At 67.9% G+C, this 24,942-nt stretch overlaps 1 protein-coding gene across 3 annotated transcripts; it reads left to right on the top strand.

The window, feature by feature from the left end:
* Positions 1 to 24,715, top strand: INTS1 (integrator complex subunit 1). 3 transcript variants are annotated; one of them, XM_086376963.1, is made up of 47 exons: positions 1 to 386; positions 1,020 to 1,310; positions 4,054 to 4,250; positions 4,344 to 4,481; positions 4,738 to 4,897; positions 4,998 to 5,103; positions 5,195 to 5,381; positions 5,471 to 5,616; positions 5,838 to 5,979; positions 6,190 to 6,366; positions 6,799 to 6,907; positions 7,479 to 7,599; positions 7,962 to 8,039; positions 8,544 to 8,701; positions 9,201 to 9,297; positions 9,762 to 9,853; positions 10,030 to 10,090; positions 10,556 to 10,753; positions 11,074 to 11,203; positions 11,426 to 11,605; positions 11,813 to 11,962; positions 12,294 to 12,473; positions 12,612 to 12,716; positions 13,506 to 13,673; positions 13,760 to 13,871; positions 14,623 to 14,784; positions 15,283 to 15,429; positions 15,584 to 15,682; positions 15,923 to 16,047; positions 16,294 to 16,548; positions 16,735 to 16,894; positions 17,094 to 17,234; positions 17,391 to 17,565; positions 17,644 to 17,767; positions 18,356 to 18,486; positions 18,883 to 18,970; positions 19,059 to 19,285; positions 19,372 to 19,495; positions 20,404 to 20,537; positions 20,836 to 21,028; positions 21,500 to 21,627; positions 21,901 to 22,013; positions 22,790 to 22,903; positions 23,699 to 23,769; positions 23,970 to 24,061; positions 24,173 to 24,282; positions 24,404 to 24,715. In XM_086376963.1, the coding sequence occupies exons 1-47, from the start codon at positions 329 to 331 to the stop codon at positions 24,517 to 24,519; spliced, it is 6,570 nt and encodes a 2,189-aa protein (XP_086233089.1). In that variant the 5' UTR covers positions 1 to 328; the 3' UTR covers positions 24,520 to 24,715. The 3 variants fall into 3 exon arrangements, 2 of the variants coding, with proteins under 2 accessions (XP_086233089.1, XP_086233088.1); XM_086376962.1 differs by having other exon boundaries at positions 4,998 to 5,104; positions 5,190 to 5,381; XR_015155084.1 differs by lacking the exons at positions 17,644 to 17,767; positions 24,404 to 24,715 and having other exon boundaries at positions 4,998 to 5,104; positions 5,190 to 5,381.
* The last annotated feature ends 227 nt before the right edge of the window (positions 24,716 to 24,942 follow it).

Here is a 24,942-nt window from a genome sequence, read left to right as displayed (position 1 = left end):
GGTGTTCCGGAAGTCGGACTCAAAGGACGACTTCCGGTTCTGGGGCGGCCGCGACGGTACCCGGGCGCCGCTGCGATGGGCATCTATCGCTCTCACTAGAAGAAACTGGGTCGCCTCTGCCGGAGAGACGGAGCCTCCCGGGATCCAAGGCGGAAAGGCGGGGTCGCGCGGCCGCTTCAGGAGTTGCTGCCCGCGGTGGGGCGGAGTGTTCGCCCCGGGCCGCAGTCCCAGATTGGAATGAATGGGCGAGCGGCGGGCTGCTGACTAGCGCGGGTCTTCCCCCCAGTGCGGCGTCGGCAGCGCGGAGCGGCGAGGGCTCGGGGGCAGGATGAACCGGGCCAAGCCCACCACTGTCCGCAGGCCCAGCGCTGCGGCCAAGCCTTCGGGTGCGCGGCCTCTCCCCGCGGCACACGGCGCAGCGCCTTCGGGTCGCGGCTTTGTTTCCCCGAGCCGAACGCGGTTCCCAGGAATGGGGTCTCGGACAGCAGCCCTTGGTCCCGGGGGCCCTGGGAGTCCCGGGACGGGGGTCTGGGACCGCCGCCACCGCCTCCTCGACCCAGGCCGGCTCGTTGGTCTATGCATCCGAGGCCGCGGACCGCAGCCCAGGAGTGCCTGGCGGGAGGAGGGGGCGGCACAAGCAGGGGCTGACAGCAGGCTGGAGCCAAACTGGCCTCCAACCCGCGCTAGCTGAGTGGCCTTGGGCGCTTTACTTAACTTCTTTGTGCCTGGTAGTACTCAACCTGTGAAGTGAGGTTAATGATGCCTGTTTCAGAAACTTCTTGAGGGTGAAGGGACCGGAAGCTGATAGGCTGGAAACGGCCTGGTGTGTAGTCAGCGCCGTGTGACTGTCCGCTGTTGCTCACTGGCCAGTCCCAGCACTGCTGTGCACTTGCTGGGTGTCTTGTTTTTTCGCCTGCCCCGACCGTAGTCGAATCCCCATGGAAATGGTGGGAGGTTGGAGTTGTTCTCGGACTCCTTTTCCACCTAGCTGCTGTGTGAAGGTGCGTGTCCCTCTGCAGGTCACCCTCCGCCAGGAGACTTCATTGCTCTGGGCTCAAAGGGTCAGACTACTGAGTCGAAAACAGCCTCCACCCTGCTGAAGCCTGCCCCTTCCGGCCTGCCCTCGGAGCGGAAGCGCGATGCTGCGGCTGCGTTGGCGGGTGCCTCGGCGTTGCCGGGGCTCACCAAGCGCCCCAAACTCTCCTCCACGCCCCCGCTGAGTGCCCTGGGACGCCTGGCTGAGGCTGCGGTTGCAGAGAAGCGTGCCATCTCTCCCTCCATTAAAGAGCCATCCGTGGTCCCGATTGAAGGTAAAGACAGCTTCTATGAGAGCACAGCCCCTGCCTCGTCCGTGCACCAGGGTTCAGAAAGGCTACTTCCAAGCTTAGGAGTGTAGGTTCTTTGGAGAATGGAGGACAGGAGTCAGCTGTGAGTTTGTTTTTCAGAGCATCTCTCATAGGGCCGCCTTCACTGCACCTCTGCTTCAGACTGACAGTGATGGGAGGTGCTTGTCACTCAGGGCAAGGTGGCCCACATCGATCTGGGGCTGCTGCCGAGTGCGCGCGTCTGTGGCCCTCTCTGGGGAGCAGACAGCCGTGCAGGGGCCTCCTACATTGGAAAGCCTTGCACAGGTTCCTGCCGGCCCTGCTCCAGGGCTGGAGCGGGCGTGAGCCTGATGCCCTCCTGGAGGGCTGCCAGCTCCGGTCCTTGGGGAGCAGGCGCACTCTGTTGTTCCCTTGCTGGCCTGGCTATTTTCCGAGGCCGCCTCTGTGACAGTCTTCTCTGAGTGCAGGGAGTCCAGGGCAGTGCAGACAGACAGGTGCTGTCCTTGGGGGCTGTACGTGTCGTGAGGACCCTGTCCACCCAGGAGGCGGTAGCTTGTGCTGCCTCACTCTCTTCCCAGTTCCTAACGGTGCAGAGTTCACCTGCTTGCTTTTTATCTCTTAGCTGATGAGGTATCATGACAGCATTAGAGACAGGCATAAAGCTTACCCACAAGCCCGCTGTTTACACAGAAGCTGTTCTGCCCTGGACGTTCCCGTTTTTCTGGAGGTCGGGTCTGTTTAACATCACATCAGTCCTGGGTGTTAAAGTGTACAGGGGCTCACGTGGCAGCCAGGGAGGGGAAGGCCCATCGGGGAACCGGGGAGAGAGGAGGCCCGTCAGGGACTGTGGTGGGAAACAGAGCCTGACAGGCTGGCTGGGATTCGACTGGCAGCGGGACTACGAGAGAAGCCGTGGCGTGGTGGCCTTCGTGCTGGTGGAGGGGCCGGTGCTCGGGCCAGGGCCGGGGCTGCTCTGGGCAGCAGTGAGACCAGGGCAGAGGCCGGCCTGGGGCTCCACTGGGTGGCGACCTTCATGCTGGTGGAGGGGCCCGTGCTCAGGCCAGGGCCGGGGCTGTGCTGGGCAGCGGTGAGACCCGGGCGGAGACTGGCCCGGGGCTGCGCTGGGTGGCAGCCGCCTCGGATCTCTGGCTCGGGCTCCCTCCCTGGCGGCTGGGCCAGGTCAGCACTGAGCACTTGAGGGACTGAGTCCCGACTCAGGCCACAGCTCTCTCCTCACTGGCCGTGCTTTGGTTTTATCATCACACGAGTCCCAGATAAGGTGGCTTTGAAGGTTACTTGGAGTATGGTTATGAAAGGCATGTTACAAATGAAACACATTTAGCAAAACAGAAGAGGCTGAGTTCAGCTACTTCATGGCGTGTGGCACTTGGAGTGTCTCCACGGCCAGGACTTTCTGAGCTCCACCCCTCTTCCTGCCTGTTTGTCTTTCTCCCTGGCACGTGGAGAGCACTTGGGGAGTGCCGGTCAACCTCTGTCCTCCATGCATTTGAGTCAGAAATCCATCGCGTTGCCATCACTTGGGTATCTAAAAACACAGTCCTAACAAAACCTCTTGGGTCAGAAAAGAAATCACAGTGGAAGTGACAGAACAGGTGGACCCAAACGATTGTAAGTGCGGCACAGATCAGACGTGGGTGGAGCCGCGCCTGGCCCGGGGGGCCCTCAGGTGGGGAATGGGGAGGGGGGCCTCTGGTCCCGTCAGAGGAGGAAGGTGGGGGCCGGGATGCCCAAGGAGGTAGCAGGAGGGAAAGAGCAGAGGGCAGCTGCGCGGGGGGAGAGTCGGAGCCCTGGCAGGCTCTCAGCGATGCAGGGAGCAGCCTCTGAGGGGCAGACGCGGGGAGGCCGCAGTGGAGGAGGAGGCCCGGGTCCACAGGTGGTGCCCGGCCAGCCCGCTCGGAAGCTCAGGGAGAGGACCAGCTTGTAGAAAAGGAGGTGTTCCTAGGCCATGCACCCGCAGCGAGAGGGCTCTAGGCTCGCTCGGAAGCTCAGGGAAGGACCAGTTTGTAGAAAAGGAGGTGTTCCTAGGCCATGCACCTGCAGCGAGAGGGCTCTAGGCTCGCTCGGAAGCTCAGGGAAGGACCAGTTTGTAGAAAAGGAGGTGTTCCTAGGCCATGCACCCGCAGCGAGAGGGCTCTAGGCTTGCTCGGAAGCTCAGGGAGAGGACCAGTTTGTAGAAAAGGAGGTGTTCCTAGGCCACGCACCCGCAGCGAGAGGCTCTAGGCTCGCTCGGAAGCTCAGGGAGAGGACCAGCTTGTAGAGAAGGAGGTGTTCCTAGGCCATGCACCCGCAGCGAGAGGGCTCTAGGCTCGCTCGGAAGCTCAGGGAAGGACCAGCTTGTAGAAAAGGAGGTGTTCCTAGGCCATGCACCCGCAGCGAGAGGGCTCTAGGCTCGCTCGGAAGCTCAGGGAGAGGACCAGTTTGTAGAAAAGGAGGTGTTCCTAGGCCACGCACCCGCAGCGAGAGGCTCTAGCAGTGCCTGGGGGGCTCCCGCACGGCCCCTCCTGGGCCTGGTCACTCCTGGAGGTCGGGCGACCCCTGCACTGCACGGCCCAGCTGCCCCGCCCACTCCCTGGGGACCTGCGGTCGTGGCTCCACCCCAGGCCCTCAGTCAGGTCCCTGGAAGTCGCCCTCGGCAGCCCCTGGCCTGGGGGCTGCGTGGGACGGTCTGGGTCGGGGCTGCCCACCTGACCGGGTGTTCCCCCGGCAGTCCCACCCACGGTGCTGCTGGACGAGATCGAGGCGGCCGAGCTGGAGGGCAATGATGACCGGCTGGAGGGCGTGCTGTGTGGGGCCGTGAAGCAGCTGAAGGTGACACGGGCCAAGCCGGACAGCGTCCTGTACCTCAGCCTCATGTACCTGGCCAAGATGAAGCCCAACATCTTCGCCACGGAGGGCGTCATTGAGGTGAGGGCTGCCGTCCCCTCCTCCATGCCAGGAAGTGGGGAAGGGGCGGGCAGGGCCAGACGGGCCTCCTCGCCACCGCGCCATCTCCCGCAGGCGCTGTGCAGCCTCCTGCGCCGGGATGCCTCCGTCAGCTTCAAGGCCAAGGGCAACAGCCTGGTGTCTGTGCTGGCCTGCAACCTCCTCATGGCCGCATATGAGGAGGATGAGAACTGGCCTGAGATCTTCGTCAAGGTGAGTGGCCTCTCCCAGGCGATCACTCTTGGTGAAGGGGGCAGAGGGCGGCGATTGGGGTGGGGGGACTGCTGGACCACCAGGGGGTAAAGGCGTCTGAGCCCCAAGGGCCGCGTGTGGCAACCCAGGGCATCTTCTGCCCCGAGCTGCTGGCTGTGAAGGGGCAGCCAGGGCCTGGGGAGGCTCCCAGCTTGCTCCTGCCCTCACACGGGGTCGCAGGAGAGGGCAGGCTGAGGCTTGGGCTCCGTCCTGGCAGGTGTACATCGAAGACTCCCTGGGGGAGCGGATCTGGGTGGACAGCCCGCACTGCAGGACCTTTGTGGACAACATCCAGACAGCCTTCAACACCAAGATGCCCCCCAAGAGTGTGCTCCTGCAGGGGGAGGCGGGGCGTGGCGGAGGGGACCTCAGTGCTGGTGAGAGCCCCTGCGGCAGCTGGGCTGGGGTTCCCAGTGGGAGGGGCCCGGGCACGCGGCACCGGGGGGAGCCGGTGTCCACTAGGCGCTCCTTCTGCAGGGAGCAGCCCGCACCCGTCCCTCACGGAGGAGGAGGACAGCCAGACGGAGCTCCTGATCGCAGAGGAGAAGCTCAGCCCCGAGCAGGAGGGCCAGCTCATGCCCAGGTAGGTGTGCCGCGCGCCCCCGGCCCGCGCGGTCCCAGGAGACCCCCGCCTGCCTGCCTTCCTGCCCGCTGCCGTCCCCCCTCTGGCCTAGGTACGAGGAGCTGGCGGAGAGCGTGGAGGAGTACGTCTTGGACATGCTGCGCGACCAGCTCAACCGGCGGCAGCCCATCGACAGCGTCTCGCGGAACCTCCTGCGGCTGCTCACCTCTGCCTGCGGCTACAAGGAGGCGCGGCTGATGGCGGTGCAGAGGTTGGAGATGTGGCTGCAGAACCCCAAGGTGAGGCGCGCGTCTGCGCGCGCGCTCGCGGGGCCCTCCTGCGCCGAGGCCGCGGGGCTGACGGTGTCCCCCCCTCCCGCCGCCCGCAGCTGACGCGGCCTGCCCAGGACCTGCTCATGTCCGTGTGCATGAACTGTAGCACGCACGGCGCCGAGGACATGGACGTCATCTCCCACCTGATCAAGATCCGTCTCAAGCCCAAGGTCCTGCTCAACCACTACATGCTCTGCATCAGGTGCGCGGGGGGGCGGGGCCGCCGGGGGCGGGGGCATGGGGCCAACGGGGGTGTGGGGCGCGGGGCCGCCGGGGGCGAGCTGCAGTGGGGACGTAGGGGGTCGAGGGGCTGCCGGGGGCACTGGGGGCGGGCGGTGGGCGTGGGGCCGCCGGGGGCGGGCGGCGGGGGCATGGGGGGTGCGGGCGGCAGCTGCTGGAGCTCCCTCTGCTTTCGGGGCCCAGGGAGCTGCTGAACGCGCACAAGGACAACCTGGGCACCACGATCAAGTTCGTGATCTTCAACGAGCTCTCCAACGCGCGGAACCCCAACAACATGCAGATCCTATACACCGTGCTGCAGCACAGCTCCGAGCTGGCGCCCAAGGTGGGGCCCCGCGACCCCGCCCCGGAGCCGCTGGAGGAGAGGGTGTGGATCGGCGGGTGCAGAGCGCTGTGAGGAGGCTCTGCTGTCCCGGGGTGTCTGGGTCGCGGGCTCTCTGGGCAGGCCTCCTGTTGGCCCATGAGGGTGAGAGCCGCGGGGGCCGCGGGAGCTGGGGCGGGCGGCCGGCAGCTCCCGCGATCTCTCTCTCCGCAGTTCCTGGCCATGGTGTTCCAGGACCTGCTGACCAACAAGGACGACTACCTGCGGGCCTCGCGGGCCCTGCTGCGTGAAATCATCAAGCAGACCAAGCACGAGATCAACTTCCAGGCCTTCTGCCTCGGGCTCATGCAGGAGCGCAAGGAGCCCCAGTACCTGGACATGGAGTTCAAGGTGCGCGGCGCCGCACCCCCAGGCCACCGTCCCCGCGGCCTCTGCGCTGGGTGTGGGGGTGGGGCAGCAGTGTCTGGTGTGCGCAGACCGACGGCGCCCCCGGGGCCCGGGTCTGCTCAGGGTGGATTTTAGGGAGTTTGGGGAGGCGGGAAGGGCCTCTGGAGAATAGGACTTGGGGCCGAGAGTGGTGGATCTCGGGAGCCACGTGAGCTGTCAGCAGACAGCCCCTGGGGGTCCTCTTCTCCGAGGGTAGCTCAGTCCAGCTCTGTGGGCTATACCTCGCCTTGTGACCCGACCTGGCCTTGCTGTGGCTGGTTCTTGGTCCCTAGCATCCTGCCGTCCTGCTGGCCGTGGTGAGGGGTGGGTAGAGGGGAGACGGGGACGTGGACCGCTGCGCTGAGCTGGGCTGGGCGGGGCTGCTCTGTCCTGCAGGAGCGCTTCGTGGTACACGTCACAGACGTGCTGGCCGTGTCCATGATGCTGGGCATCACTGCCCAGGTGAAGGAGGCTGGCGTCGCCTGGGACAAAGGAGAGAAGAAGAGTGAGGAGCTGGGGGTGGGCTGCCTTCTGCGGGGGGTTCTCATGCTGGGGAGGCGGCCTTGGGTGGGAGAAGGGGGCTCTGCTCTGAGTGTGGGGCTGGGGCAGGAGGGTCGCAGCTGCAGCTCGGCTCCTGGAGTCCCAGGAAACTGCTGGTTCCTACTCTGTCCAGGCGGAGAGCAACCGCTCCCAGCCCGGGGTCACCCTCTGCTGGTTTGCTTGTGCAGGTCCTGGTGCCTTTGGGCTGGGAGTAGGGTAGGGGGGCAGGGCAGCGGTGTCTGGGTCAGCCTGCTCTGGGTCATTACTGACCCTGGAAAGGGTTGGCTGCAAGGCCCTTTAAACGATGGGCTGGAAGGACACTTGGGATTTCAGGGTTTCAGTTCCCCGAGGTGTCCTCAACCCTGGAGGACGGTCAGGTGCTGGCGAGCCTTGCCCAGCCGTCTCAGCCGCCCCCCCCCCACACCCCCCATCTGGGGCCCCGCCCCTCTGTGACGTCTCAGGGTGCTTGTGCCGCCCAGGCTTTCTCCGTGCGCCTGGCTGCCATGCAGGCGATGTAACCGGCTCCTCCTCCCCAGACCTCGAGGTGCTGCGCTCCTTCCAGAACCAGATCGCTGCAATCCAGCGGGATGCCGTGTGGTGGCTGCACACCGTCGTGCCCTCCATCAGCAAGCTCGCCCCCAAGGACTACGTGCACTGGTGCGGCCGGCTCTGCCTCGCCCCCGACCGGCCGCGCTCCCGGGGCTCACGGGTGACGAGTGACAGGGCTCCTCCCTGGATGACAGGCCACTAGCTGGCGCCAGGCTGTCAGAGGCCAGAGGGGCCAGGGGGCAACAGCCAAAACCTCGCGGTGTCCGAGCTTCCGGCAGGGCCTCGGGGAGGCGGGGCCCTGTCTGGTGGGGTGGGGCGCCCCCTGTTGGGAGGGGCCCATGGCCTGCCAGCCTCCCAGGCCTCACTGCAGAGCCAGGAGCCGGCCATCGCTCTGCGCACGGGCTTCCCCGCCCACGGGGGCTGATGGGGTGGGGCCAGGACCCCAGCCTGACGGCCCTCCCCCGCTGCAGCCTCCACAAGGTTCTCTTCACGGAGCAGCCCGAGACCTACTACAAGTGGGACAACTGGCCCCCCGAGAGCGACCGCAAGTGAGCAGGGCGGGGGCGGGCCTGGGGGCAGGTCCCTGCGCCCGCACCCCGCCGCCCTTTCCCCAGACGCACTGTGCAGGCCCCTGCGCCCTCGCGCATGCTCGGCTGGGTGGGCCCCGCCCCTCGCGTCCAGGCAGCGCGCACACGTGTCCTCTCTGCCCTCACCGGTCCCCGAGCCAGGTCACCTCCCTGAGCTTCTGACAGGCCGCTTCCCTCTTCTGCCTCTTTGGGCCCCACCGCGGGGTCAGCGTGCTCCTCCCCTGCCGGAGCCCCGCCCCTGTCTGAGGGCACGGCATGGGGCCGAGCTGGCCTGTGAGACCCCCGAGGCCGGCTCCCACTCCGTCCTCCGCAGGGCTGTGGGGCCCGGTCCACATGGGCATCAGGCACAAGTGACCGTGGGGAGGGTGGGCAGTGCCCCCTCTGTGCCCAGATGAGACGAGCTGGGGCTTCCCCTGCCCTGGGGGTGGGCTCCCACGAGCCCTCCTCTGCCCGCTCTGCCCGCAGCTTCTTCCTCCGCCTCTGCTCGGAGGTGCCCATCCTGGAGGACACGCTGATGCGCATTCTAGTCATCGGGCTCTCGCGGGAGCTCCCTCTTGGCCCCGCCGACGCCATGGAGCTGGCTGACCACCTGGTGAAGCGGGCTGCAGCTGTGCAGGCTGACGGTGAGGGCCTCCCGCTGCTGGCTCCCCTCCCCGCGACCTCTCAGGCCTCCGTGTGTTCTCTGCACGGTTGAACCCGGCAGGAGTGTCTGTCCCCCGCCTCTCTGAAGGGCTGCGGGGGGGCCTGAGGCGGAGCCGCCCCCTTCTAGAGCGCGTGTCTCGCTGCTGGTGGGCCTGGGCTGGCCTGCAGCGTTGGGGGGCTCGCCGTTCCCCTGCTCGCCCTGGCGCATCCGCTGCACCCACAGGTGTCAGCGTGTCCTTGACCGTCCCTGAGCCCGGCCGTGCTGCAGCCTCGGGCGCCGCGCGGTGCGGTCGTGCCCTGGCGCCCCGGGGCTCCTGCGGCAGCGTGTCCCGTGCCTGCATCGTCCCCCGTGCCTGCATCGTCCCCCGTGCCTGCATCGTCCCCGCCCCACCTGCCTTGTGTCCTTGCTCCTGGGCGTCCACGGCCCGAGTCCAGGCGGGGCGTGCACCGAGGGACCCGCATGTGGCTCCTGCGTTTCAGACGTGGACGTGCTGAAGGTGGAGCGAGTGCAGCTGATCGACGCCGTCCTGAACCTGTGCACCTACCACCACCCCGAGAACATCCAGCTCCCGCCAGGGTGAGGCCCCCGGCACCCAGGTCCCCCGACTGCCCCACTCTCTCCTCGGCCCGCAGCACTCTGCTGCTTGGTTCCCTCGTGTGTGAACCAGGCGCTGTGTCTGCTTCGGGACGACAGTGCGTGCACGCCGTTTCCTCAGCGCCCGACCGCGGCGCGGTTTCCATTTGCCGCGTGCGTCACTCGTTTGCGGATGTGATAGGGTGGTCTCGGCGCAGCCGCGGGGCTCCGCTGCCGTCGTCTGCGTGACCTGACAGCGTCGTCCCTCCAAGAAGCCTCTGCCCATCCGCTGGTGCTCCCCTCCCCTTCCCCTCAAACACACACGGCCGTCAGACACCACGAGTCCTGTAGCTTGGACGTTTCTGGACGTTTCACGTCTGAGCTGCAGTGGCTGGGTGGCCCCTCACAGGATGTGTGTGCTGTTGCTGCCCGGTGCCAAGGCTGAGCTGTGGCCATTTTGGTTCCAGGTATCAGCCTCCAAACCTCGCCATCTCCACCCTCTATTGGAAGGCGTGGCCCCTCCTGCTGGTGGTCGCTGCGTTCAACCCGGAGAACATTGGTGAGCGCCCACTGCCCCAGCCAGCCACGGCCACCTGAGCCTGTGTGGGCCTTGCTTCTCCTGGATGTTGCGCTCATCGGGCCGGGGGGCAGAGCCTGGCGAGGGGCGGGCTGATGAGTGGGGAGGGGCTGGGGGCGGGCCAGGGTCCCGCGGCCACCTGTTGCCTTGCCCCCTAGGCCTGGCTGCCTGGGAAGAGTACCCCACGCTGAAGATGCTCATGGAGATGGCAATGACCAAGTGAGTCGCTTGCCACCATGCGGGGCCAGGATGCGGGGGCTCGGTTACACTCAGAATGTGTGTCAGGGGTCCCGGCCTTCAGGCCCCCGGAGGGTGCCTGTGTCTCTGAAGTGGGAGTCGGCCTGGTGCCTGTGCCGGAACACCTGGCCCAGTGGCAGGGGTCTCGCACGGCCCTCCCGCACACATTCTGTTCTGGGTCTGGGGCCCTGACGCCTATTGGCCAATTTTGGAAGCACCAGCGTGCGGTCATGTGGAAGGACAGAGTGGCCGGCTGTGGGCTCTGAGGGACACCCGCTCCCTCACTGAGGTCTGACTGTGGCGTGTTGCCGATGGCCCCTGGACACGTTGCACAGTCTAACGGCTCCATTCGGGCTTGGGCCAGGGATGTCGCCACAGGCTCTGACCCCTACTCTTGAGCACTACCCGGGGGCGGCACTGTGACAGGTTCTCGTCCCCTGGTCCCAGCAATTATTCGTACCCGCCGTGCACCCTGACGGATGAGGAGAGCCGCACCGAGATGATCAACCGGGAGCTGCAGGTCTCGCAGCGGGAGAAGCAGGAGATCCTGGCATTCGAGGGGCACCTGGCCGCAGCCTCCACCCGGCAGACCATCACCGAGAGCAGCAGCCTGCTGCTGTCCCAGCTCACCAGCCTCGAGCCCCAGTGCGTGCGCAGCCCGGGGCGTGGGGCGTGGCGGGCAGGGGTTGGGGGGTACAGCTGGCCTGGCTGGCAGGGGGCAGCCGGGCGGGCGGCGGGGGGCGGCCAGGCCTGGGGGGTGGGGGTGGGGTCTAATGGGAGGCCGGGCCACACTGTGGGTGAAGCCAAGAGCCCCCGAGGCCAGGCTGAGAGGGGAGGAGCCACGGGCCTGCGGGAGGATGCGCAGCTGGCTGCAGGTGGGAGGCAGGCAGGCCCCCCCCATCCACTCTTAGCTGGGGGCGCTTCACTTGCCGCTTTGACACACACGTGTTGCCTGGCGCTCTCAGAGGGCCACCCCGGAGGCCTCCGCCTCACATTCTGGACCAGGTGAAAGGCCTCAACCAGTCCCTGCGCCTTGGGCACCTTCTATGTCGGAGCCGGAACCCCGACTTCCTTCTCAACATCATCCAGAGGCAGGTGAGCACCCCCAAGGCTGCGGGGGGCCTTCCCGAGGCTGCGGGGGGCCCTGGCATCAGATGAGACTGTGGGCTGGAGGGCACGCCTGGAGACCGGGCCCTTCAGCCACGGCTCCGGGGTGCAGAGAGCTGCCTCGGGAGTCCCCGCTGGTGGCGGGCAGTTGCTGGGGGGAGGGTGGCAGCGGGATTGACTAGAAAGAGCCGTGTGCTGCTGCCCGCCCAGGCCTCCTCGCAGTCCATGCCCTGGCTGGCCGACCTGGTACAGTCCAGCGAGGGCTCCCTGGACGTGCTGCCCGTGCAGTGCCTGTGCGAGTTCCTGCTGCATGACGCCGCTGATGAGCCCGCCTCGGGCGGGGAGGAGGAGGAGGGCGAGAGCAAGGAGCAGAAGGCCAGGAAGCGGCAGGTGAGTGCCCACTGGGGGCCCACACGCCTGCCCCGACCCCAGACACCTGGGGCCCACATGCCTGCCCTGACCCCGCCACCCTCACATGCCCAGCCTGACTTCTGATCCCCGGGGCCCCACATGCCCACCTTGATCCCATCTCCTGACCCCACCCCCCGACCCCAGGCCCCACACGCCTGCCCTGACCCCCGACCCCTGCCCCCACAGAGGCAGCAGAAGCAGAAGCAGCTGCTGGGCCGCCTGCAGGACCTGCTGCTGGGCCCCAAGGCAGACGAGCAGACCACGTGTGAGGTGCTGGACTACTTCCTGCGGCGGCTGGGCTCCTCGCAGGTGGCCGCCAGGGTGCTGGCCATGAAGGTGAGGGGACCAGGCCCTCTGCTCCCCTGGCACGGTTGTCTTTCCTGTTAAAACGACCGTTTTTCTCACCGGGGCTTCACCGGAAGAGACTATCAGGGAAAAGGGCACGGTAGGAACGTGCAGACATTGGGCCCTGTCCCGCCCGGGCCCTTCCCGCTCTGGGGTGACTGGAAGTGTCCCGGGGGCGGCCCTGTGTCTGTCCTGCCGCCTCCCAGAGGCGCTGGCGCCAGATTCCCGGGCAGCCGGCCCACTGTCCTGGCAGCTCTGAGTACGCGGTGTCTGCTGGGCTGGAGGGAGCCGGCAGCCCCAGAGCCCGATTGTCCGCTTGCAGGGCTTGTCCCTGGTGCTCTCAGAGGGCAGCCTGCGGGACGGGGAGGAGAAGGAGCCGCCCCTGGAGGAGGACTCGGGCGACGCGGACGCGCTGCAGGGCTACCAGTGGCTGCTGCGCGACCTGCCCCGGCTGCCGCTGTTCGAGAGCGTGAGGAGTACCACCGCGCTGGCGCTGCAGCAGGTGCGGGCGGGGGCGGAGGCGAAGGGCGGGGCACCGAGGGGGCGGGGGCGGGCGAGGGGCGGGGCCGTCCCCGTCGGGAGGGGCTGGGTGGAGGGGCCGGGGGCCATCCCCTCCGCTCACACGGCCCCCCCTCCGCAGGCCATCCACATGGAGACCGACCCACAGACCATCAGCGCCTACCTGGTCTACCTGTCCCAGCACACGCCCGTGGAGGAGCAGGGCCAGCACAGCGACCTAGCCTTGGTGAGGGGGCGAGGCTGGGGGAGCTTGTGAGCAAGCAGGCGGCAGCGCCACACCTTGGCTCTGGGTCCCTAGTGCTGGGACCTTGGTAGGGACCTTCTGTCCAGAGCAGGAGTCGAGGGCAGGAGCCCCCGTGTCTCTGGGGCTCTAGGCCCGAGAGGTGTGGTTTGGCCAGCCTGGGAGGCGGAGGGGCGAGGTCCACGCATCCTGCTCCTGTGGGGCCCCGTGAGCCGGGCACGGGCCTGTGTTCTCCCGCGGCCTGCTCTTTCGTGGCCGTCTTTCTCCTGACCTTGCTCTTCTATGAGCTTGTCGGCTGACAGCGTGGGGGTCCTGAATGCTCCAGGTCCCTGTAGAGGGAGTGGAGGGATTGGCTGAGGACTGAGGTTGGTGGGCAGTGGGATTCTGCCCAAGCCTGGCTTCTTGCCGAGGGGCCGGTGGCCCCTGCCTTCTAAGTCTGGTCTAGGGGCTAGCCTCCCCCACGTCACTGCTGCCGGCTGCAAGTAGACGCGTCTGGCTGTGGGCAGGCGGCTTTTCCCTGTGGGTCCTGAGCCGTCTGTGTTCCTGTCACTCCCTCCTCTCCGAGGGGCCAGCCCTCTCCAGTTCACAGCCCGTGTGCCTGAGGGGGCTGCACACGGGGCCTCGTCTGTCGTCGGCGTGCTGGCCGGTGCTGGGGTGTCTGTGCCAAATGGGGTGCGGCGTCGGGTGGCCTTGGCCGGGGATGGGCCGTTGGCCGGGTGTGACGGGAGGAGAGCCCGAGCCGCTGACCCCGCCCCCTGCCGCCCGGTCCCCTAGGACGTGGCCCGGCTCATCGTGGAGCGCTCCACCATCATGTCCCACCTCTTCTCCAAGCGCTCCTGCAGCGCCGAATCGGACGTGGTGCTGGCAGCCCTGCTGTCCATCTTTTCCCGCTACGTGCAGCGCATGCGCAAGAGCAAGGAGGGCGAGGAGGTCTACAGCTGGGTAAGGAGGTGGCGCCCCGCCAGGCCCCGCCCAGCTCCGCGGCCCCGCGCCCCGCCTCGGCCTCTCACGCCGCCTTTTTCCTCCAGTCAGAGTCGCAGGACCAGGTCTTCCTGCGCTGGAGCAGCGGGGAGACGGCCACCATGCACATCCTGGTGGTCCACGCCATGGTCATCCTCCTGACTCTGGGCCCGCCCCGTGGTGAGCAGGCTGCGGGTGGTAGGGCCGGGTCTCCCGTGGAGGCAGACGCCCCTCCTGGGGAGCACGTGAACCTCTCCGTGGTGGGGCCCCTCAGGTCCAGCTGCTGTCCCGTCGTCCTGAGGTGCACATGGGTGCTGCCGGACACCTGGGCCTGCTCCTCCTGCCGGGTTTCTGAGGTGGAGATGTCCACAGGGCTGCCCACCGAGGGGCCGCAGGTCCCCGCCACAGGCCTGGGCGTGGCCCTTGACCCGCTGCCCAGGGGCTGTGTCCAGAGCTGGCTGATCCTCTGGCTGCCTGAGACCTCCTGGCCTGGCAGCCTCTCCATCCCTCCTGTGAGGCTGATGGTGTGGGTGACTCTGCATCTTGTGTCCAGGGAGGCGGCCTTATGCCGGTCTGGCCTGCTGGCTGCCCAGGGCTTTGTGGAGACGAGGGCAGGAAGGGGCTGGTTCGGCCAAGCCCACGGGGCCCAGCACACGTGCTGGTCCTGGCCTCACCCGGCTTCTGGGGGCCTGGCCGGCTCCCTGCACTTCGATCTCCTTGACCGAGAGAGGAGAACACGGTGGTTGTGAGGGTTGGGTAAGCCCGCCTCTTGCAGGCTCTGGCGCCCGTCGCACTTGCTCTTGGTAGACTACTCCCCGCCCTGTTCCTCAGCAGCCCTGGCTCCCCTCGTAAACTGGGGACACGCTGGCATCAGCCCTCAGCCTGAGGTCCCAGAGTGGCTATGGTGCTGACTGCACCCTCTCTCCTGAAGCTGGTGACAGCGAGTTCCAGGCGCTGCTGGATATCTGGTTCCCGGAGAAGAAGCCGCTACCCACAGCCTTCCTGGTGGACACGTCGGAGGAGGCACTGCTGCTGCCCGACTGGCTGAAGCTGCGTATGATCCGCTCAGAGGTCCCTCGGCTGGTGGACGCCGGTACTGCCCGGGGCGGGTGGACAGCCCAGGGAGGGGGGCGTTGGTACTGCCAGGGGTGGGGGACAGCCCGGGGGGGACGCTGGCACTGCCTGGGGGGATCCGGGCCTCGCCTCTCACTGTAGGCCGTTGCCAAGGAAAGAGGGCAGCTCGGGGGCCTCTGGCATGTTCTGGGACGTCTATTATCCGGCTCATGTCTAGACTTTTTAGGGAGCTGTCTCTATGTGCAAGCTGTTACGGCCTTACAAGGCCCCAGAGAGAATGGGGTGCTGGAGGAGGGAGGGAGGCAGTTGGTCTGGACTGTGGGGTGGGCTGGGGCAGCCTGCAGGGAGGAGGAAGGGTGCCCAGTAGCTGGGGAGGCCAGGCAGGTAGGGGGTGAGTTGGTTTGGGAAACAGGACACACGTGGGCAAGTCTGACGCGGGGCGGGGGCTGGGGGACCCAGTGGCTGCCCTTGGGGCTGTCCGGCCCTGCGCCCGGCCTCTGAGGGGAGCTGCCCACAGCCCTGCAGGACCTGGAGCCGCAGCAGCTGCTGCTGTTCGTGCAGTCCTTCGGCATCCCCGTGTCCAGCATGAGCAAGCTGCTGCAGTACCTGGACCAGGCCGTGGCCCACGACCCCCAGACCCTGGAGCAGAACATCATGGACAAGAGTGAGCACCAGGCCGTGCCGAGCGCCCCGGGCAGGGGCTCCAAGCGGACGGCCGCCTCAGACGCCGCTTGCGGTCCCGGGGAGGCAAGGGGCTCTGTGGGCGTGGTGGGGAGCAGCCCCCGCCCTGCGTGCGGTCACCCGCGGTGTTCCTGCAGACTACATGGCCCACCTGGTGGAGGTCCAGCACGAGCGCGGCGCGTCCGGAGGCCAGACCTTCCACTCCCTGCTCACAGCCTCCCTGCCCGCCCGGCGAGGTACCCGCGCACGGCCACTCAGGCAGCCTCTGCCCCGTGTCCCCCTCCCGCTAGTGGGTTCTCTACCTCGTGGGCCTCGGGAGCCCCGGTGAGGCTGGCGTCCCGGGCGAGAGCTCTCGGGAGGGCCCGTGAGCTGCTCCTGTGGGCGGCGGGCCCCGGGCGAGCCTGGCCTTGGGTGGCAGGGTCCCAGTGAAGCAGGTGGGAGGGCTTCTCACTGACACTGCTCCTCCCTCCCTGCAGACAGCGCAGAGGCGCCGAAACCCAAAAGCAGCCCAGAGCAGCCGCCGGGTCAGGGCGGGACCCGGGCCGTGGCACGGGTGCGGGCGCTGGGCCCAGAGGACGACCTGGCCGGCCTGCTCCTGCAGGTAGGGCCCCGCCCGGGCCCGTGGGCTGGGCTCCCCGGGCACAGGAGCGGGTGCTGCAGAGCACACGTGCCATTTTCTGGCTGCACGCTTGCACACACGTGTGTGCACAGGTCCACACGTGGTCTCCGGGGCCTGTTGCCCTTGGCCCCCCGTCCCCAGTCCACGGTCTCCTCTGCACGCCCACCTGGAGAGAGTGGTGGATCGGGGTGTCCGCTGCTGGCCTGACAGCCCCCTCTCTTCGCACAGATCTTCCCACTGAGCCCGGGCCCGCGGTGGAAGAGCTCCCACGCGCGCCCTGCCGCCCTGGCACTGCAGCAGGCCCTGGGCCGGGAGCTGGCGCGAGTCCGCCAGGGGAGCCCCGAGGTGCCGGGTGTCGCCGTGCGCCTCCTGCAGGCTCTCGCCACCCTGCTGAGCTCCCCACACGGCGGGGCCCTGGCCCTGGCCATGCACCGCAGCCACGTCCTTGCCTGCCCCTTGATGCGCCAGCTCTGCCAGTACCAGGTGGGCCTCGGGTGGGCCGCGCTTGCCTCTCCCGCCCCGTCCACGCCCGCACATGTGCTTGCCCCGTCGTGTGTCCTCAGGATCACTGGGGGAGCTAGGTGGGCCCTCACCGTGGAGGGGGGGCGCTGCGCGGCGGGTGGGTTCTGGGGCTCTGGCCCGTCTGAGCCATGCCTTGCCCGCCCCCAGCGCTGCGCGCCCCAGGACACTGGCTTCTCTTCACTCTTCCTCAAAGTGCTCGTGCAGGCCCTGCAGTGGCTGGACGGCCCCTCCGTGGAGGCTGGGCCCCTGCAGGCCCAGCTCAGGCTGTTTGCTGCCCAGTGCTCGGCGCGGCGCCGGATCAGCAATGGTGAGGCGGGGCTCCCAGGCTCTGCCGTTGCTTCGGGGGGCCTGTTCCCGGGGGGCCCAGCGGCATCGGGGGCGTGGTCCAGTGGTTTCAGGGCCAGGGCCCAGGGGTGGCCCCTCGGGGAGGGGAGTGTGTGGGGGAACTGAGGGGGTCACTCCTGGGGCCCTGGCGGGAGTCCACCCAGTCACACTCTCCCCTGCAGTGCGGAGCGGGTTCCTGCACCTGGCGGAGGCCCTGACATTCCGCGGGGACCCAGAAGCGGTCAGCTCCACCGTGCGTGCCATCGTGGCCACCCTCAAATCTGGGGAGCAGTGTGACGTGGAGCCCGAGCTCATCAGCAAAGGTACTCGGGCCGCGGGCTCCACTGAGGACCCCCTTGCCGCTCCAGAGTCCCTCTGCCGGGTACCCCCAGCAGAACAGAACCCCGGGGGTGGGGCTGTCCGTCCTGGAGTCGGGCATGCCCTGGGCCCGTGTGACGGGCACCCCTTCTGATCTGCAGTCCTCCGGAGTTTGATCGAGGCGAGGTCACCTCACTTGGAGGAGCTGCTGGCCGCGCTCTTCTCCACCGCGTCCGCCGTCCCGCCCTCGGGGCCCGTGGCGGTGGTCAGCTCACTGCTGCTGCCAGAGAAGGAGGAGCCCCTGGCCCCTGGGAAGCAGGAGGCCGACAGCTGCAGGTGAGTCGGCGGAGCTGCGGTTGGGCCTGGGGGCAGTCCCGGGCGGCTGTGTCTGACCCCCAGCCCCCTTCCCTGCAGCCAAGAGGCCATGCTCCTGGGGCCCTGCTCGGGGCTGCTTGTCGACTGGCTGGAGATGCTGGACCCCGAGGTGGTTGGCAGCTGCCCCGACCTTCAGCAGAGGCTGCTCTTTTCCCGGGGCAAGGTGGGGCTCACCGGGCCGGCGCGCGCTCTTCCGTCGGTTCTGGCAGGCCCCAGGCTGGAGTCTCATCGGCCGGACAGGTCCCAAGTGTGCCGAGCCAGTCGCCATGACCGGCCAGATCTGGTCACAGAGGCGGGAGGGCAGGGGTGAGGTTGGTCCCTGTGGGCCCAGGTCCTCGCAGGGCGCTGGAGGGAGAGTGGAGCCCACCTCCCCTGACGAGGAGTGGGGGCCGGAGCCCGCATCAGGGCCCTTCTGGCTGTGGGAAGACGAAGAAACGCTGACCGGGAGGCCGGGGAGGGGTTGTGCGACCCCTGGCCCTGCTCCTGCCCCGCGCTGGCGGGTCTGCGCTTCTGAGGGTGCAGGTCACACTCCGCGCCCACAGTGCTGCTTGTGTGTCCCGTCTCTGAGAGGTGGGTTTAGTTCAGCCCATGTTTTATCTGCGGAGTGACCCGCCAGCCTGGGAGGCCCTGCCCTGAAGTGGCGGCTTCTCCCTGCCCTATGCCACCTCCTGAGGCTGCCCGCCATCCACTGACCCCATCTGCCAGAGCTGGGCAGCCCGGTGGAGACCAACCCAGGTTTCCTCTGTCCCAGGGCAAAGGCCACCCTGGCCCCCAGGTGCCATCTTTCCGTCCCTACCTGCTGGCCCTGCTCACACACCAGTCCAGCTGGTCCACCCTGCACCAGTGTATCCGCATCCTGCTGGGCAGGGGCCGGGAACAGAGGTGAGCCCCCGCCACCCCACAGGCTGGCTCCTTCCTTGGCACCACAGGCGTTGTGAGGCCCCAGAGTGCTGTGTGCAGCCGCCCAGTGCAGAGCTCCTCTGGGAGCCTGGCCCAGCACCACCCTGGCCCCTGCAGGAGCCGGCTCCCTGGCCCGGGTGGCCCTACTCTGGGTGGCCGGTGCCCTGTTCTCCAGTCACAGTAAGGGCTGTTGTCAGTGCCGCGTGGCTGCAAGTGCGGGGCGGGTGGGGGAAGGGCTGGACGACGTCGGGCGGGTGGCCCATGTCCTCTGAGCCCGGCCGGGGTCACAGCCGACAAGGGGCATCTTGCCGGTCCCATCCGCCTCCCTCCGCCTGGAGTCACACCTCCTGCTGGGTCTGGCCTCCCCACCTCCTCCAGGTTTGACCCCTCGGCCTCCCTTGACTTCCTCTGGGCCTGCATCCACGTCCCTCGGATCTGGCAGGGCAGGGACCAGCGCACCCCACAGGCAGGTTTGGGGTGTCCCCTGCCCAGAGGGCGGGGTGGCCCGGGCACGGCCATGCCGCGCGGGACTGACCGACCGCATCCGACTGCAGAAGCGGCGGGAGGAGCTGGTGCTGCGGGTGCAGCCGGCGGAGCTTGTGGGGCTAGTGGAGCTGATCCTGGCCGAAGCAGAGGCACGCAGCCAGGATGGGGATGCGGGCGCCTGCGGGCTGCTCCAGGCACGGCTGCCCCTGCTGCTGAGCTGTTGCCGCGGTGGCGACGAAGGCATCAAGAAGGTGACGGCACACTTGACAAGCTGCGTCCAGCAGTGGGGCGACAGGTGAGGGGCCACCCGGCTCAGACTGTGCGGGGCGGGGTGGGGGGTACTGCCCCGGCCACGCAGCCGCCGCATCTGCTCTCCCACAGCGTGCTGGGGAAGTGCAGCCGCGACCTGCTGGTGCAGCTCTACCTGCAGCGGCCGGACCTGCGGGTGCCCCTGCCTGACGTCCTGCTGCACAGCCAGGGGGCCACCGGCAGCAGTGTCTGCAAGGTGAGGCCCGACGGGCTCCTCAGGGTGCCTGGGTCCTCTGCTTGGGGGTAGAACCCAGACCAGGAAGTAGGGAAGTGCTTTTTCTCAGAACTCGGTGAGGGTGGATGAGCGTCTGAAGTTGGAGCCTACCGTGCCTCCCTCTCCTGTCTGACCTCTTGAAGGGTCCTTCCTCCGGGAAGTCCTCCAGGTGTGGAGCAGAGCAGAGTGGGCGTCCCCCCGTGTCCCCCTCGTTCCCTGATGGGGACTGTTGAGAAACGCGGACTGCGCGATGTGTGTGATGATGTCTCCTGTGCCCGGCCCCTGCTCTGTCCCCGCACATCAGCCGGGCTCCCTGTGGGCGTGGTGACTTCGAGCCGCCATGCTCGGCGCGTGTGGACAGCGTGCCCCTTCCTGGCTGCCTGCCTCCCCCACGTGCCTAGTGTGGTCTTCCATGTTCAGAGTCTGCCTTCCCCTCCTTTCAGCGGTGCGGGGGGCTTGTGGTCTGCGGGTCTCCCTGCCCCCTCCCTGCCTTCCCTGGGCAGGGCCCTGAGTCGAATCTGCCTCCAGCCCTGCGTCCCAGGAGGAGGGAGCGACGTTTTTGTAGCTTGCTTTCCTTTGCGTGTGTTCTGTGTTTCACACACCTGAAGTTAAGCTTTACCTGTGAGGTCGGTCTTTCTCACCTGAGATAGTTCAGGGCTTCTGTTCTGTTTCCGGGGAGCGGCTGATGTCACACTGCGTGCTGAGGTTGGCCAGGACCTCCGGCTACAGCCAGCTTGATCCTCTGAAGCCCCAGAAAGCAGTGGGGGCAGGTTTCTCTGGACACCATGAGGGGCCTCAGGGACTGTGCCAGGGCCTTGGGGCTGAGCCCGGGTGGGCAGGTGGGCACGAAAGCCGCGAGGGCCCTGGCCCTGACCCCCTGCCCCTCTCAGCTGGACGGCCTCATCCACCGCTTCATCACCCTCCTGGCGGACACCAGCGACTCCCGGGCATCCGAGAGCCGAGTGGCCGACGCCAGCATGGCCTGTCGGAAGCTGGCGGTGGCCCACCCCCTCTTGCTGCTGAGGTACCGCCTGGCTGTGTGGCGTGGTGTCTCCCCACCCCCAGCCAGGGGCGGGCCCCACACCTGGTGTTCCTGTAGGAATGGGCTCTGTGGCGGTCATCCTGGGGCTAGTCAGGGCCGGAGGCTGCTTGCTGACGAGCCAAGCCTGGGGGGCGGGGCCGGATGAGTCGGTTGAGCAGCCAGGAGCCTCGCAGTGGGCATCTGTGGGCTCGGGGTGGTCTCTGTCCAGCAGATGAGGTCTCTGAGGGGAGGGGAGAGGCTGGGGGACGCCCAGGACCAGGCGGCTCTGGCTTGGCCGCAGGCACCTGCCCATGATCGCCGCCCTCCTGCACGGCCGCACGCACCTCAACTTCCAGGAGTTCCGGCAGCAGAACCACCTGACCTTCTTCATGCACGTGCTGGGGGTCCTGGAGCTGCTACAGCCGCAGGTGTTCCAGAGCGAGCACCAGGGGGCGCTGTGGGACTGCCTGCTCTCCTTCGTGCGCCTGCTGCGGGTGGGTGCCCCGTCCCTGTGCCCTGCCCTGCTCTGCCCCCACTTCCAAGCCCCCTCCCACCCCCGCCACCATGCCCCGCCCCCCCATTCTGAATTCTCTCCTCAGTCGGTTTGTCCCCCTGTTCCCACAACTGCAGCGGGCTCCGTCCTCCTGACCAGGACTGGGGGTCTGTCCACAGAAGCCGCTGGGTGAGGGCAGATGTGGCTCCAGGGAGCCCTGCAGGAGAGCGGAGCCCCGGGCTGCAGGGGGGCGGGGGCAGGGCCAGGCCCCCAGCTGCCACCCTCCCGGGGGAGCCCCTGCGGGGCGTGGGCCAGGGCCACTCCTGAGCCTCAGGGACCCAGCAGAGGGCGGCGCCTGGTGGTGTCCAGCCTGCGCTGTGAGGCTCTGGGAGGGGTGCGGGCAGGACGGGGCACACAGCCTCCGTCTGGGGCAGCCCCGGCTCTGAGCGCCGCCTCGCGATGCCCTTTGCAGAACTACAGGAAGTCCTCCCGCCACCTCGTGCCCTTCGCCAGCAAGTTCGTGCGGTTCACCCACAAGTACATCAGCTGCAGCCCCGCAGCCGCCGTCGCCTTCCTGCAGAAGCATCTGAACGTGCTGCAGTGAGTGCACCCCTGTCCCAGCGTGGCAGGGCTCAGGGCGGGGAGTTCCCAGGGCCATGGTGCCCGGGTCACAGACGCTGGGCCTGCGCCAGGGCCGTCCTGAGCTGGCTCCCTCCTCCCCAGCCCCCTGAGTCCCCTACCCCCATGCTGCTCAGGCACAGCCCTGGCCTCCCCCTCCCCGCCCCGTGTGGCCCTCAGGCAGACCTTGTCGCCCTTTGCCCCCTGCATGTGGTCCTCACGCAGAGCCTTGTCTCCCCCCCCTTGTCCCCCTAGTGACCTGTCCCTTGACAGCAGCGACCTGGTGATGCTTAAGTCGCTCCTGGCGGGGCTCAGCCTTCCTAGCAGGGATGGCGGGGCTGACCGGGCACTGGATGAGGAGGGTGAGGGTGAGTGGGGCTGGGCTTCTGCTGGGCGGGGCCGGGCTGGACTCCCCTGGGCGTCCCCGGGGTGTCGTTGGCTCTGGCTCTGTGACGCTCGCGCAGCCCCAGGTGGTGCCGTGGCCCACGTGACCTCTAGCACCTGCTCTGTGGGACCAGCCGGGTCCTCTGTCCCCTTGCCTGGCTGCATCCACATTCCTGCCCCCGTTCGCGGCTCCCACCGCCCTGGCGGCAGCCCGGCGCCTGCAGCAGCGTGTCCAGCGAGTGGTGGGTTCGTGAGCGGGCTGAGGACCCGGGGGCCGCGCTGACGCTGGTCCTTCATGGCTGTCCTGCCCCCAGGGGCTGCCCTGACGCTGGCCCCTCACGGTCGTCCTGCCCCGGTTTTGCCCAGTCGTTGGTGCTGAGTGTGACTTTCAGCCATCCGCTGACACGCCTGGCACAGTGCCTTTATTGAGCACCTGCTGTGTGCACGGTGGCAGCAGGGAGTGCAAGGCTCTGGGGAGAAGCGCGTGTCTCCCAGGTGGCCCCCAGCAGGCTCGTGGTCTCATCACACTCTGAGCGCCCACTGCATGTTGGTGCTGTGCCCAGCCTGGGCAGGGCCACGTCTTCGGGTATCTGCCCTGACTCCAGACGCTGCTCAGCAGGGACACCCCTCCTCTCCACGCTGGGGTCCTGTGGCCACAGCGTTGAGTGTATCTGGCTGCATAGGCCCTCTGTGGACGGTGGCTGAGGGCGGGCCATCCTGTCCCCTTGCCCCTGACTGGCATTGGCTTCCTATCTCGCAGATGAGAGCTCGGCTGGCTCCCTGCCTCTGGTCAGTGTCTGCATCTTCGCTCCTCTGACTGCAGCCGAGATGGCCCCCTACATGAAGAGGCTGTCCCGCGGCCAGACGGTTGAGGGTGAGTTAGGGGTGCGTGCGCCCTCCAGGCCGGGGTGCCCCCATGGTGGGTGGTGGCCCCCATTCTGTCCCTGTGGTCCTGGGTCCCAAAGCGGCCCTGGCTGTCCCGGCTTCTCCTGGGGGGCATCCAGAAGACAGCAGGGCCCCTGGGAAGGCTGGGAGGGCCGGGTCTTTGCTCATAGTGGGGGTGGGGCCATGGAGAGGGGCTTGGAGGAGGAAGCTGCAGACCAGGGTCGGGGGTGGGGGCTGCTCTGCTGGCCAGTGTTCTTGGGGAACCCCCTGGAGTCCCCGTGGACACCAAGGAAGGGAGGCCTGGCGAGGAGCTGGCCGGTGGCCCCTGGTCCCTTTCGGGGGAGCTGAGCCCGGGTGGCCCCTGGGGGAGGGCAGGGCGGTATGTCTGCAGCATGACTCTGAGGTGGGGACAGACAGACATCCAGGGATGTGGTGCACACACATCCCAGCCCCGCAGACCTGACGGAGGGTCTTGGGGGAGCGTGCACCTCCGGGTCGAGCCCAAACCAGAGGCGCCGTCCCGGTGGAGTCGGGGAGGCGGCAGAACCTCAGGCTTGGCGTCCTGAGCGAGCGCTGAGGTGGTGTGGAGGGTCCCAGGAGGCTTGGGCGCCTTGTTCTGAGCAGCCGAGCTGCACCTGGGACCCTGGGGCCTCGGCCAGGCTGGGATCCCTGCCCGTCCGGTGTGGAGCGGGCAGCGGGCCAGCCCCGGACTCTGCCCCCCGCCTCTAGGTTGCTGGGGTGGGGGGGACACATCTCCGTCACACACGCCCTCTGCTTGACTTAGATCTGCTGGAGGTCCTGAGCGACGTGGATGAGATGTCTCGGCGGAGACCGGAGATCCTGGGCTTCTTCTCGGTGCGGAGCAGCCGCGGGCCCCAGGGGGCTGGGGCGGGAGGCATAGCCACCCCCACCTCCTTCCTGCGGGGGCAGCGTGCCTTGCCATCCAGCCCAGAACTGAGGCAGAGTGGGGCTGGGGGAGTGGGGTCCCCGGCCGCGCTTGCTGAAGCGGGGAGCCCTAGCGGGAGGTGGCCCCGCTGACAGGCATTCTCCTGCAGACCAGCCTGCAGCGGCTCATGAGCTCGGCCGAGGAGTCCTGCCGCAGCCTGGCCTTCAGCCTGGCCTTGCGCTCCATCCAGAACAACCCCGGGTGAGCTAGTGTCCCCGGGGCTAGGGCTGTGGGGGACTTTGGGGCCTTGGCTGTCCTGGCTCAGGGTAGGGGTGGGGGGGCGGGGCTCCCCTGAACTCGTGGCTTTTTCAGCATTGCAGCCGACTTCCTGCCCACATTCATGTACTGTCTGGGCAGCCGGGACTTCGAGGTGGTGCAGACAGCCCTGAGGAACCTGCCTGAGTACACCCTCCTCTGCCAAGGTCAGTTTGCTGCCCCCGGGGGCCTCAGTCCTCCGGCCGGGAGCAAGAACAGGCAGAGGCTCCGCTCCCGAGAATGGCTGGGGTGCAGGGGCAGAGCTGATGGGCCCTCCTCCGTCCGCAGAGCATGCGGCCGTGTTGCTGCACCGGGCCTTCTTAGTGGGCATGTATGGCCAGATGGACACCAGCGCCCAGATCTCTGAGGCCCTGAGGATCCTGCACTTGGAGGCCATGATGTGAGCCGAGCTTCGGACCACCAAGGCGGAGCACGCAGCACTCGGAGCCCACTCCCAGGGCCTTGCCGGCAATGGGGGCCACCTTTCCCAGAGGCTGTCCTGCCTGCGGGTGCTGGGGGCGCAGCCGGGGGGGAGGGTGCTGACATCCTGTGGGTCGTGGCTCAGAGTTGGGTTCAAATGAAACGTGTTGAATTCTCTGATCCCGCTGCCTGTGTGGTTTTCAGAGACCTGAGGGGGCTCAGGGGGAATGAATGGGAGCCGGGAGCCTGGCCCAGCCGGGAGACAGGAGGCCCCCTGCCTGGGCACAGTCCTGGCCCTCCATCCAGCTCTCCTTTCTGGCAGCGCTGGGGGGAGAGACGATGGTGCCCGGGCGCCCACTGCCCACGGGCCCGGCTTCATCAGCGCCTGGGGGAGTGGGGCGTGCTGG

The sequence above is a fragment of the Bos grunniens genome, chromosome 25, assembly GCF_055505025.1.
Source record: "Bos grunniens cultivar Pamir isolate PY7600 chromosome 25, Bosgru_T2T1.0, whole genome shotgun sequence".
Taxonomy (NCBI): Eukaryota; Metazoa; Chordata; class Mammalia; order Artiodactyla; family Bovidae; genus Bos; species Bos grunniens.
The sequence above is the reverse complement of the archived record's forward strand: the minus strand, read 5'-3'. Positions and strand labels throughout refer to the sequence as shown.